Source organism: Entelurus aequoreus, linkage group LG18 (assembly GCF_033978785.1).
Source record: "Entelurus aequoreus isolate RoL-2023_Sb linkage group LG18, RoL_Eaeq_v1.1, whole genome shotgun sequence".
In the NCBI taxonomy this organism is placed as follows: Eukaryota; Metazoa; Chordata; class Actinopteri; order Syngnathiformes; family Syngnathidae; genus Entelurus; species Entelurus aequoreus.
Window position 1 is genome coordinate 9,079,137 of NC_084748.1, and position 14,976 is coordinate 9,094,112.

General features: G+C 35.1%; 1 protein-coding gene across 2 annotated transcripts in view; it reads right to left on the reverse strand.

Moving 5' to 3' along the window:
* Positions 1 to 7,312: 7,312 nt before the first annotated feature.
* Positions 7,313 to 14,976, reverse strand: part of LOC133633488 (GTP-binding protein 1-like) — a 34,354-nt gene continuing 26,690 nt past the window's right edge. Inside the window, exons 11-13 of one of the 2 annotated variants that reach the window (XM_062026022.1) lie at positions 13,105 to 13,283; positions 12,925 to 13,038; positions 7,313 to 7,827 (exon numbers count right to left, since the gene is read on the reverse strand). In XM_062026022.1, coding sequence (XP_061882006.1) covers positions 7,687 to 7,827; positions 12,925 to 13,038; positions 13,105 to 13,283 — 434 coding nt within the window. In that variant the 3' untranslated portion in view covers positions 7,313 to 7,686. The remainder of the gene's footprint in view (positions 7,828 to 12,924; positions 13,039 to 13,104; positions 13,284 to 14,976) is intronic. The other variant, XM_062026021.1, reaches the window with a different exon arrangement.

The following is a 14,976-nucleotide window of genomic DNA, read 5'->3' on the forward strand; positions in this document are numbered from 1 at the left end:
ATTCCACGTACTTCAGGTCTTTGTCCTCAGTCCCACTAAGAAGCAGGACTGGGCTTTAGTCAGGACTTAGACCCGGCTCGTCTCATATCATGTCCCATACAAGCAACCTTGCATCTTTCCTCATAGTTCAGTCAAGCCATTTACAAAGTAATACGCTAGCAGCTACACCACAGCTAAGCACACAAGCTAGACATAGGTAATGATCATTGAACAATATTGCACATTTGCCTGTATAAACACCTTCTAAATCATCAAAGTTGCATATTTCTTACAAATTAGAAAGTATCCAGTAACAAGCGTGTCCGCATCATTCAACTTCTTCAATAATTGTGACTACTAGGTGTCGCCATGAAAACAAGTACCACTCCACTTCCTCTTCAAGACAGCATAAGTCCACCCCAGACGGTTAATAATAAATAGGTTAGTGTTTTTAACCTCTTAAGGCCCAAGCTGTTTGTTTACATGCTTCTTTTTTTTATTTCTCTTTGCTATTTGGGTAATGGACCCTAATTAGAATAAAAACTAAGAATCATCTTTTGATATGATGTACTTAGTCCATAAGTACACAAACGTGTACTTCATGTTTAGTGACATGCTAATTCTTATTTTACTCTTTTTTTCTCCAAATTCCATTGTATGTTATACTCTTCTGACACCACCAGATGGCAGTATAAGTGTCCACATAAGTGGCCATAAGACCCCAATTCAGTAGTGTACACAATTTTGGAAATAAGAGCTAAAAGGTGCTGTCCACGCATGTGGCCACTAAGCCTTTAGAGGTTAAATACCTATTTGATTATTTCACTTTTCTAACGTTACACACCACTAAATAATGCGAGTATGTATGATATCTTATCGGATAATAGTATCGTATTGAAGGTAAATACATTGTATCGGGACACTTGTAGTTAAAAGTTAGGGTTTGCTATTGGTAGAAACTTTTGAACCCGTATCAGGGCCCCCGTTGGGCCCTAAACATGTCTGAAAGTGCCACTTTTCCCAGGGGTCAATTTTCTCATGGTGTTTTTTCCAAGTTAAGACAATTTATTTTATTTTTTTTTTACATAATATGAGACATTAATAAGACGCGATCTAAGACACATATTTGGACAATATGCTTTGGATAGGGACGGGTACCGAATTTTGTACTATTTTTTTGGCACCATACGGAATCCTGCCGGTCGTACCGTGCAGCGATTAGCGTAAAAATCACGCACAGTTGCCGGCTTCGCACCTGCCGATCACTCCAGCGGCACTGAGAGCGCACTGGGCTTTATTTATTTACAAAAGTAGCAACATATGTTATGGTTGAGTACCAGTATGGAATCCCAGGTACCGTATCAGTCCACGTTACAATCAAACAGCACAATACTTACATTACTAACACTTTTTAGGGCGCAACAAAAGACTGACGTGATGAGCCAACACACCACAAACCTTACACTACTGCCACCTAATGTTTTGCCAATGGTACTGCAACTTAATGACATACTTGCAAATGAGACTGATAATAAACAGATATAAAAACTGGACAGCAGTTATAATCAGCTCATATTTAAATGAGGTTTTGTTATCAAAAACAATGATTTATTAACAAAAGTAGCAAAATATGTTATGGTTGAGTACCGGTATGGAATCCCAGGTACCGTATCAGTCCAAATGTGCACGTTGCAATCAAACAGCACAATACTTACAGTATTAACACTTTTTAGGGCGCAACAAAAGACTGAAGTGATGAGCCAACACACCACAAACCTTACACTACTGCCACCTAATGTCTTGCCAATGTTATTGCAACTTAATACTTGCAAATGAGACTCAGAAATGTGATAATAAACGGATATAAAACATGTTAAGGTTGAGTACCGGTATGGAATCCCAGGTATTGTATCAGTTCAAATGTGCACGTTACAATCAATACTTACAGTATTAACACTTTTTAGGGCGCAACAAAAGACTGACGTGATTAGCAACACACCACAAACCTTACACTACTGCCACCTAATGTCTTGCCAATGTTATTGCAACTTAATGCTTGCAAATGAGACTGATAATAAACAGATATAAAAACTGGACAACAGTTATAATCAGCTCATATTTAAATGAGATTTTATTATCAAAAACAATGATTTATTAACAAAAGTAGCAAAATATGTTACGGTCGAGTACCGGTATGGAATCCCAGGTACCGTATCAGTTCAAATGTGCATGTTGCAAAAAAACATCACAATACTTACAGTATTAACACTTTTTAGGGCGCAACAAAAGACTGAAGTGATGAGCCAACACACCACAAACCTTACACTACTGCCACCTAATGTCTTGCCAATGTTATTGCAACTTAATATTTGCAAATGAGACTCAGAAATGTGATAATAAACCGATATAAAACATGTTACGGTTGAGTACCGGTATGGAATCCCAGGTATTGTATCAGTTCAAATGTGCACGTTACAATCAATACTTACAGTATTAACACTTTTTAGGGCGCAACAAAAGACTGAAGTGATTAGCCAACACACCACAAACCTTACACTACTGCCACCTAATGTCTTGCCAATGTTATTGCAACTTAATGCTTGCAAATGAGACTGATAATAAACAGATATAAAAACTGGACAGCAGTTATATTCAGCTCATATTTAAATGAGATTTTATTATCAAAAACAATGATTTATTAACAAAAGTAGCAAAATATGTTATGGTTGAGTACCGGTATGGAATCCCAGGTACCGTATCAGTTCAAATGTGCACGTTACAATCAATACTTACAGTATTAACACTTTTTAAGGCGCAACAAAAGACTGAAGTGATGAGTTAACACACCACAAACCTTACACTACTGCCACCTAATGTCTTGCCAATGTTATTGCAACTTAATACTTGCAAATGAGACTCAGAAATGTGATAATAAACAGATATGAAAAATGTTAAGGTTGAGTACCGGTATGGAATCCTGTGTCGGGATCAGGGGGCAGGGGGGGCGTAGAGGGGGGGGGGGGGGGGAGGGGGGGGGGGGGGGGGGGGGGATTAACACTTTTTAAGGCGCAACAAAAGACGGATTGTAGGATGGTGCAAAGCGGTTACTGCCACCTAATGTCTTGCCAATGTTATTGCAACTTAATACTTGCAAATGACTCAGAATGTGATAATAAACAGATATATAAAATGTAAGGTTGAGTACGTAGGATCCAGGTACCGTATCAGTTCAATGTGCAGTTACAATCAATACTTACAGTATTAACACTTTTTAAGGCAACAAAAGACTCAAGTGATGACCAATCACACCACAACTTGCAATTATTGCTAGTTATTGTTTGAATGTTATTGACTTAATACTGTAAATGCTTAATGTGATAATTTGTTAAGGTATTGAATTAAGGTTATCGTTAAGTTCAGGTAAAGTGCTACGTTACAATTATACTTACAGTATTAACACTTTTTAGGGTGGGAAGTGAAAGTTGTAGTACAATGGTTAAGTGTTGTCTTTTGGTTTGGTATTGTTTTTTGCTTTATGCTGAAATGAACAGATATAAACTGTAGGTTTTAATAGCTATTTTTGTAATGAGGTTTTATTATCAATTTATTAATGATTTTATTAAGTTGAATGTGTTTATGGTGTTTAGTGTATGGACCGGTTGGATCAGTACTGTGATGTGCAATGTGTTTTTATTTTTTTGGTGGGTTTTTTTGGGATTTTTTGGTGTGTAGTGTTGAAATGTAAGTGATAGATTTGGGGATTTTTATGATATTGTAGGTACTGTTATTGCAACTTAATTTTGTAATGAGACTATAGAAATTAGTATAAAGATATAAAATAGTGTTAGGTTGTAGGGATTGTGTAGATGTTTGGTGTTGTTTATGTGTTTTTGGGTTGGTGTAGTGTTGAAATGTAAGTCAATACTTTACAGTATTTACACTTTTTAGGGCGCAACAAAAGACTGAACTGATGAGCCAACACACCACAAACCTTACACTACTGCACCTAATGTCTTGCCAATGTTATTGCAACTTAATACTTGCAAATGAGACTCAGAAATGTGATATAAACAGATATAAAACATGTGACGGTTGAGTACCGGTATGGAATCCCAGGTATTGTATCAGTTCAAATGTGCACGTTACAATCAATACTTACAGTATTAACACTTTTTAGGGCGCAACAAAAGACTGAACTGATGAGCCAACACACCACAAACCTTACACTACTGCCACCTAATGTCTTGCCACTGTTATTGCAACTTAATACTTGCAAATGAGACTCAGAAATGTGATAATAAACAGATATAAAAATGTTAAGGTTGAGTACCGGTATGGAATCCCAGGTACCGTATCAGTTCAAATGTGCACGTTACAATCAATACTTACAGTATTAACACTTTTTAGGGCGCAACAAAAGACTGAACTGATGAGCCAACACACCACAAACCTTACACTACTGCCACCTAATGTCTTGCCAATGTTATTGCAACTTAATACTTGCAAATGAGACTCAGAAATGTGATAATAAACAGATATAAAACATGTGACGGTTGAGTACCGGTATGGAATCCCAGGTATTGTATCAGTTCAAATGTGCACGTTACAATCAATACTTACAGTATTAACACTTTTTAGGGCGCAACAAAAGACTGAACTGATGAGCCAACACACCACAAACCTTACACTACTGCCACCTAATGTCTTGCCACTGTTATTGCAACTTAATACTTGCAAATGAGACTCAGAAATGTGATAATAAACAGATATAAAAAATGTTAAGGTTGAGTACCGGTATTGAATCCCAGGTACCGTATCAGTTCAAATGTGCACGTTACAATCAATACTTACAGTATTAACACTTTTTAGGGCGCAACAAAAGACTGACGTGATTAGCCAACACACCACAAACCTTACACTACTGCCACCTAATGTCTTGCCAATGTTATTGCAACTTAATGCTTGCAAATGAGACTATTAATAAACAGATATAAAAACTGGACAGCAGTTATAATCAGCTCATATTTAAATGAGATTTTATTATCAAAACAATGATTTATTAACAAAAGTTGCAAAATATGTTATGTTTGAATCTCAGGTACCGTATCAGTTCAAATGTGCATACAGTATTAACACTTTTTAGAGCGCAACAAAAGACTGAAGTGATGAGCCAACACACCACAAACCTTACACTACTGCCACCTAATGTCTTGCCAATGTTATTGCAACTTAATACTTGCAAATGAGACTCAGAAATGTGATAATAAACAGATATAAAACATGTTACGGTTGAGTACCGGTATGGAATCCCAGGTATTGTATCAGTTCAAAAGTGCACGTTACAATCAATACTTACAGTATTAACACTTTTTAGGGCGCAACAAAAGACTGACGTGATTAGCCAACACACCACAAACCTTACACTACTGCCACCTAATGTCTTGCCAATGTTATTGCAACTTAATGCTTGCAAATGAGACTGATAATAAACAGATATAAAAACTGGACAGCAGTTATAATCAGCTCATATTTAAATGAGATCTTATTATCAAAAACAATGATTTATTAACAAAAGTAGCAAAATATGTTACGGTCGAGTACCGGTATGGAATCCCAGGTACCGTATCAGTTCAAATGTGCATGTTGCAATAAAACATCACAATACTTACAGTATTAACACTTTTTAGGGCGCAACAAAGACTGACCTGATGAGCCAACACACCACAAACCTTACACTACTGCCACCTAATGTCTTGCCAATGTTATTGCAACTTAATACTTGCAAATGAGACTCAGAAATGTGATAATAAACAGATATAAAAAATGTTAAGGTTGAGTACCGGTATGGAATCCCAGGTACCGTATCAGTTCAAATGTGCACGTTACAATCAATACTTACAGTATTAACACTTTTTAGGGCGCAACAAAAGACTGACGTGATGAGCCAACACACCACAAACCTTACACTACTGCCACCCAATGTCTTGCCAATGTTATTGCAACTTAATGCTTGCAAATGAGACTGATAATAAACAGATATAAAAACTGGACAGCAGTTATAATCAGCTCATATTTAAATGAGATTTTATTATCAAAAACAATGATTTATTAACAAAAGTTGCAAAATATGTTACGGTCGAGTACCGGTATGGAATCCCAGGTACCGTATCAGTCCAAATGTGCACGTTGCAATCAAACAGCACAATACTTACAGTATTAACACTTTTTAAGGCGCAACAAAAGACTGAAGTGATGAGTTAACACACCACAAACCTTACACTACTGCCACCTAATGTCTTGCCAATGTTATTGCAACTTAATGCTTGCAAATGAGACTATTAATAAACAGATATAAAAACTGGACAGCAGTTATAATCGGCTCATATTTAAATGAGGTTTTGTTATCAAAAACAATGATTTATTAACAAAAGTAGCAAAGTATGTTATGGTTGAATCTCAGGTACCGTATCAGTTCAAATGTGCATACAGTATTAACACTTTTTAGAGCGCAACAAAAGACTGAAGTGATGAGCCAACACACCACAAACCTTACACTACTGCCACCTAATGTCTTGCCAATGTTATTGCAACTTAATACTTGCAAATGAGACTCAGAAATGTGATAATAAACAGATATGAAAAATGTTAAGGTTGAGTACCGGTATGGAATCCCAGGTACCGTATCAGTTCAAATGTGCACGTTACAATCAACACGTACAGTATTAACACTTTTTAAGGCGCAACAAAAGACTGAAGTGATGAGCCAACACACCACAAACCTTACACTATTGCCACCTAATGTCTTGCCATGTTATTGCAACTTAATGCTTGCAAATGAGACTATTAATAAACAGATATAAAAACTGGACAGCAGTTATAATCGGCTCATATTTAAATGAGGTTTTGTTATCAAAAACAATGATTTATTAACAAAAGTAGCAAAATATGTTATGGTTGAATCTCAGGTACCGTATCAGTTCAAATGTGCATCCAGTATTAACACTTTTTAGAGCGCAACAAAAGACTGAAGTGATGAGCCAACACACCACAAACCTTACACTACTGCCACCTAATGTCTTGCCAATGTTATTGCAACTTAATACTTGCAAATGAGACTCAGAAATGTGATAATAAACAGATATAAAAACTGGACAGCAGTTATAATCAGCTCATATTTTTAAATGAGGTTTTGTTAACACAAAAGTAGCAAAATATGTCATGGTTGAGTACCGTATCGGTCCAAAAGTGCTCGTTCCACGTCCCTAACGAGCGTTAATAAAAACATTGAAGTGTCACGTTTTTGCAGCAGCTTTATTGAAAAAGGATTTACCACACAGACGTTTAATTTAAACGGCGTGATTTGCACCTCAACACACAACATTCGTCTTCTTCTGTCATTAAGAGAAACTAAAAGACAAGATTGTCCCGCTTGTGTTTTCTCGCACTGGCGAGGTAACGGTCGAGCTTTGTCGGCGCGTCAGTCGGCTCTTTCAAAAAAAGAGGGAAGGTTCCGAACGTTCTACTAAACACTGGAAGTATCGTTCTTGTTTGGCGGCGACACCGAGCGAGCAAACGGTGGCCTGCCGGCGTTTGGATAAAAGACGCAACCTGAACTTTAAACCTTCTAAAACGACTTTGCCAAAGTTTTGTGAGCGAGAGAGACAGGAGGCAAACACTTGCAAAAAAAAGAGTCTCGGCGGCACACCTTCAAACGGCGCCCGCCGCTGCCGGGCCGCTGGCGGCGTGGTTGTGGTGGTGGTGGTGGCGGTGGCGGGTGGTGGCGTTGGCGCCGCTCTTCCCTCGGTGTCGCTGGCCGCCTCGTCGCCGTCCTCCGCCTCCGGACTTGAGCTGCAGGCAAAGTCATCATCATGTCTTACAGTCTTCACTCTGGGCTGAGCCATAGCAATACACCTTGTTAAACTGACACTTTGAAATCAACTCAACGACAACTCAACTGGCTACAAAGTCAACAAAACAGAATGCTGGACGACAGCAAAGACTTACTGCGGAGCAAAGACGGCGTCCGCAATGTACATCCGAGCATGACGTGACGATCAACAACGTCCCCACAAAGAAGGATACAAACAACTGAAATATTCTTGATTGTTAAAACAAAGTAGATGCGGGAAACATCGCTCAAAGGAAGACATGAAACTGCCAAAAAAATAAGAAAAGTAAAACACTACACACAGGAAAACAGCAAAAAATACCAAATAAGTCACGACGTGATGTGACAGGTGGTGACAGTACACCTACTTTGAGACAAGAGCTATATTGATGCATGCTTGGTTATGGTTTAAAGCAGGGGTGTCAAACTCATTTTAGATCGGGGGCCACATGGAGAAAAATCTACTCCCAAGTGGGCCGGACTGGTAAAATCATGGCACGATAACTTAAAAAATAAATAAAGACAACTTCAGATTGTTTTCTTTGTCTAAAAATAGAACAAGCACATTCTGAAATTGTACAAATAATATTTATGTTGGATTTTTTTTTTTTTTACAATTACCTGTTGCGGTTAATAGTATATATACTTTATTTGTCGTTATTTATATTTTCTGAATACATTATGTGATAATGTTCATCAGTTGGTGTTAATTTTCAATCTATCAAGATAAACATTTTATCAAAATCAAATTAAAGTATGTTATTTATGTAGTTTGATCATTTTCCTCCACTGATGTACTAACATTATTTGGTTTATTTTGTACATATGTAGCATCATCTACAAAGATACAAATAATTGCTATTGCGACATCCAGTGGACACATTTAGAACAGCAGTTTCTTTCATTCAAAAATTTCAGGTTAATTTATATACTTAGCAAACTCATCCCGCGGGCCTGATCCGGCCCCCGGGCCGTACGTCTGACACCCCTGGTTTAAAGTCATATCCAACAATTGCGACAACGACTTTTTACTGTCAACTGAGTTTCGTTTTTTTAGTGATTTCTGCTGGTGGTGTGCCTCCGCATTTATTCGACGCTAAAAATGTGCCTTGGCTCAAAAAAAGGTTGAAAAACACTGCTCTATGCAGCATTTTCACCAAAGAACCACCATTACATGTTATGTAGACCACAAGGAGCTACGAACAAGTCCGTGGAACGCTCTCCCTGACCACCTGAGGGCACCACAGACTGTGGATGCTATTAAAAAAAGCTTAAAAACCCTTCTTATTAAAAAAAGCCTCTTTTTTTTAGATATACCATATTTTTCGGAGTATAAGTCGCAGTTTTTTTTCATAGTTTGGCCGGGGGTGCGACTTATAATCAGGAGCGACCTATGTGTGAAATTATTAACACATTAGCGTAAAATATCAAATAATATCCAGTGTTTCCCATAAACTGCCAAGATACCTGTGGCGGTGGGGGCGTGGCTATGGGCGTGGTCACCATGACATCATCGAGTAATTTGCATAATTTACTACAATGATATGATTTTCTCTAAAAAGGCTCAAAAAATGTATACTTACTAATTAATAATAACAGTTTTGTTTTAAACGTCCATCCATCCATCCATTTTACAATATAATTACAACACTTTATGTACATATTTATATACAGATTTGAACAATAAGTTATTCACTGAAATATATTTATTAATTGTGGTTCTTACAAAAAATATATCTTATAAAAATACAAAAGCTAAAATGTCTCTTAAAGCTCTGCCCCTTTAATTAGTGCATACTAAATAATTTAAATTTAGCCTACTACTACAACCATATTATTTACCAGCAACATAAAGTAAAACAGAGGCAGAGGTGTCCTGCCACAGTTAGTAACAAATAAACTGAAAACAGTAGTGGTGGTAGATAAACACAAAGCTTCATCAAACATCTGATCCACTGAACAAGGAGCTCCAAAAATCTTGATCCTACACTTCTCTTTTGTAAAGTAAATCTGAACAGTCTATATGGGCATCTACATCAACTATATGATTTGCCTGAGAAGCTGGACAGGACAAAATAAATAAATAAATAAATACAAAAATTTGTGGCGGCCTTAATTCTTTCTTTCTGATATCATTTAGCTCACTCACGTAAGAGACTAGACGTATAAGATTTCATGGGATTTAGCGATTAGGAGTGACAGATTGTTTGGTAAACGTATAGCATGTTCTATATGTTATAGTTATTTGAATGACTCTTACCATAATATGTTACGTTAACATACCAGGCACATTCTCAGTTGGTTATTTATGCCTCATATAACGTACACTTATTCAGCCTGTTGTTCACTATTCTTTATTTATTTGAAATTGCCTTTCAAATGACTATTCTTGGTGTTGGCTTTTATCAAATAAATTTCCCCCAAAAAATGCGACTTATACTCCAGTGCGACTTATATATGTTTTTTTCCTTCTTTATTATGCATTTTCGGCCGGTGCGACTTCAGTGTTTCCCACACATTCATTTATTTGTTGCGGCCCGCCACGAAAGAATTACGTCCACCACAAATTTATAAAAAAAAAAAAAAAAAATTTTTTTTTTTTTTTTTGGTCCTGTCCAGCTTCTTAGGCAAATCATATAGTTGATGTAGATGCCCATATAGGCTGTTCAGATTTACTTTACAAAAGAGAAGTGTAGGATACTTCTCTTGTTGCCTTATTTGTTTTTGACTTTATTAAATGTATTTATATTAGAAACACAACATGTGTATATAACAAAGGGTGCAAAGTCTGCAGGCAGTAGGAAACACACGGTTAAGTGTAGGGAGTAAAACTGATGGCAGTCTAAAGTTCAAGATTTTTGGAGCTCTTTGTTCAGTGGATCAGATGTTTGATGAAGCTCTGTGTCTATCTACCACCACTACTGTTTTCTGTTTATTTGTTACTGACTGTGGCAGGACACCTCTGCCTCTGTTTCACTTTATGTTGCTGGTAAATAATATGGTTGTAGTAGTAGGCTAAAGTTAAATTATTTAGTATGCATTAATTAAAGGGGCAGAGCTTTAAGAGACATTTTAGCTTTTATATTTTATAAGATATATTTTTTGTAAGAACCACAATTAATAAATATATTTCAGTGAATAACTTATTGTACAAATCTGTATATAAATATGTACATAAAGTGTTGTAATTATATTGTAAAATGGATGGATGGATGGACGTTTAAAACAAAACTGTTATTATTAATTAGTAAGTATACATTTTTTGAGTCTTTTTAGAGAAAATCATATCATTGTAGTAAATTATGCAAATTATTCGAGGATGTCATGGTGACCACGCCCATAGCCACGCCCCCACCGCCACAGGTATCTTGGCAGTTTATGGGAAACACTGGACTTATACTCCGTGGCGACTTATACTCCGAAAAATATGGTATGCATACTAGTTTTAGCTATTTGGCTGTTCTTGTTTTTATTTTTATTTATTTTTTTATTATCTTTTTATTTTTTTTAATACACTGTAGCACTTTGAGGTTGTTTACTCAATGTAAAATGCATTTTACAAATAAAATCTATTATTATTATTATTATAAGGAAGTCTTTTACATTTAGAAAAAAATCATAATAATATGACTCCTTTAATGCGCCTTATAATCCGGCGCGCCTTTTGTATGAAAATAGACCCGCTTGTCGGCAGTGCGCCTTTTAATCCGGTGCGCCCTATGGTCCGGAAAAGACGGTATACGCTCCGTATCAAAACAAGCAGAGTTGCAAAATGTCCATACCAGGGGTCACCAACCTTTTTGAAAGCAAGAGCTACTTCTTGGGTACTGATTAATGTGAAGGGCTACCAGTTCGATACACACTTAAATAAATTGCCAGAAATAGCCAATTTGTTCAATTTACCTTTAACTCTATATTATTATTAATAATTAATGATATTTACACTTAATTGAACGGTTTAAAAGAGGAGAAAACACGAAAAAAATGACAATTAAATTTTGAAACATAGTTTATCTTCAATTTCGACTCTTTGAAATTCAAAATTCAACCGAAAAAAGAGGAGAAAAACTAGCTAATTCGAATCTTTTGGAAAAAATTTAAAAAATAATTTATGGAACATCATTAGTAATTTTTCCTGATTAAGATTAATTTTAGAATGTTGATGACATGTTTTAAATAGGTTAAAATCCAATCTACACTTTGTTAGAATATATAACAAATTGGACCAAGCTATATTTCCAACAAAGACAAATCATTATTTCTTCTAGATTTTCCAGAACAAAAATTTTAAAAGAAATTCAAAAGACTTTGAAATAACATTTAAATTTGATTCTACAGATTTTCTAGATTTGCCAGAATAATTTTTTGGAATTTTAATCATAATAAGTTTGAAGAAATATTTCACAAATATTCTTCGTCGAAAAAACAGAAGCTAAAATGAAGAATTAAATTAAAATTGATTTATTATTCTTTACAATAAAAAAAAAAATTTACTTGAACATTGATTTAAATTGTCAGGAAAGAAGAGGAAGGAATTTAAAAGGTATATGTGTTTAAAAATCCTAAAATCATTTTTAAGGTTGTATTTTTTCTCTAAAATTGTTTTTCTGAAAGTTATAAGAAGCAAAGTAAAAAAATTAATGAATTTATTTAAACAAGTGAAGACCAAGTCTTTAAAATATTTTCTTGGATTTTCAAATTCTATTTGAGTTTTGTCTCTCTTAAAATTAAAAATGTCGGGCAAAGCGAGACCAGCTTGCTAGTAAATAAATAAAATAAAAATAAAAAGGCAGCTCACTGGTAAGTGCTGCTATTTGAGCTATTTTTAGAACAGGCTAGCGGGGGACTCATCTGGTCCTTACGGGCTACCTGGTGCCCGCGGGCACCGCGTTGGTGACCCCTGGTCCAGACTCTGCTGGCATTTTTACACGTTTCCGTACAACCAGGTGTTACTTTTTGAGGTGATTAAAGCCAAATGGAGTAGAAATGCCAACAGCTGTCAGTGTTATGAAGTGTATCATGCATGATATCCATTTCAGGCGACATTTGGTGCTCACCGTGAGTGACGCCGAGTTGGGACTGAGCGGCCGGCCCTCCTCGGCGCTCTTCTTCCCGGCCAGCATCTTGGCCTGCTGAGCCTTGGCCGCCTGGGTGTTGACTGACTGCAGCAGCTGCAAACACATCTTCTTAAATATATATATCTTTGTCTTTTCACAGAGATTGGAGGGAGACGCTACCTTCATGATGGTGCCCACAGCTTTGGTGCGCCCCTCCCTGAACACCAGCTTCTGGTCGCAGTGCAAGTACTCGGGCGTCTTGATGAAGCGGAAGTGGACCGAGGCCTTGTCGCCGGTCCTCAGGCAGTCTTTGTTCATGGTCAGGATGGTGGCGGTCTGACGGATACTTCCACAGTGGACTGGTGAGCATGCAAACACCTCATTAGTCTGGTTCCAGTTTCACTAATTCCTCAGTACATTCACCAAAACATTCAAATGGACTTGCTTTGAATTATGCATCTTTTTTTATTTAAAGAACATAAATGCATCCTTGCGGTTTATGCAACAAATTATATGATGATGTCATAACAGCCACGCCCCCACAAGCTTATAAAAGTGGCTGCTTAGTGTCATTAATCAACAAAATGGAATCAAAGGTGAGGTTTTATGGAGCTAAATTAGGTCCACAAGTTTTATACTTGAAAACATTTACTTTGAAACAGAAAGTTCAAAAATGCATCATCCATCCATCCATTTCCTACCGCTTGTCCCTCTCGTGGTCGCGGGAGCCCATCAGTCTATTCAAAATTAAAAGACGTGCACACTATTTTTTTTTTCCAGGTTGATTATCATTTTAATTTACACTTATAATTATTTTAAATGAATTCCTAATTATATAATTTATGAGTCATAGTTCTATATTCTGAAGTTTATTATGAGTCTGGAAAAGAAGGTGAAACTGTAAAAAAAAAAAATTTTAATCTGAAAAAACAGAGGCTTAAATATCCAAATATGAGTGTGAAAAATAAAAATTAAATCCATTAAAAGTGTGAGTAAAAATAATATTCAACCTGAAATTAATGTGAGCACTTATTGATATTGTGAATACACTGATGTATTTTAAAAAATTCAACATCAAAGCCTGAACTTGATTTACTTAAAAAACAAATCATTATTTAATTTCTCATAAAAGTTAAATACGTTGTTTTTTGTTCTTTTATTCTCTTTGAAAGGTTATTTTAACCTCTTTTAAACAAAATACATAATTTTATTATCTCAAACATCAAAATTAATTGATTTATTCTATTTATAAACAAAATAGTTTGTTCTCATTGTATTCTCTTTAAAACCAGAATAATTGTTTTTACTTTATTCACTAAAAAAAACAAAAAAACATATATTTTGTTTCTCATAAAAGCTAAATAAATTGTTTTTTATTCTCTTTTTAAAAACAAAACAATTATATTCTCTTACAAATCAAAATACACTATTTTATTCATTTTATACACATTTCATTTTATTTTCTGTAAAAACAGAATCATTGCTTAATTGTTTCATCATCTAAAAACAAATAAACGGTCTCACTTTCTTTTCTTTGAAAAAAATAATGATTGTTGTAATTTTAATACCTTTTAATAAGAATATTAATTCTCATTTTATTCATTTAAAAAACTAAAGAAATGGGTTTTTCACAAAAGCTAAAAAAAATTGTTATTTTATGGTTTTTAAAAAAGTGATTTCATGCTCTTTAAAAACAAAATGATTATATTCTCTTACAAATCAAAATACATTGTATTCATTTTATACACAAAATAATGTATTTTCATCTTATTTTCTTTAAAAACAATAATTTTTTATTTTATGTTATTTAAAAACAGAAAAACTGTCATTGTCTTTTCTTTACAAAAATAATAATAGTTCCTATTGTAATAGCTTTTAATAAAATTATTATTTGTTCTCATTTTACTCACTTTATAAACAAAAATACATTTTGTTCCCCATAAAAGCTAATTAAATTGGCTTTTTATTCTCTTTTTTTTTTAAAGTTATTTTATTCTTTTTAAGAACGAAATTATCGTTACTTTCTTTTCTTTAAAAACAGAAAAACTGTCA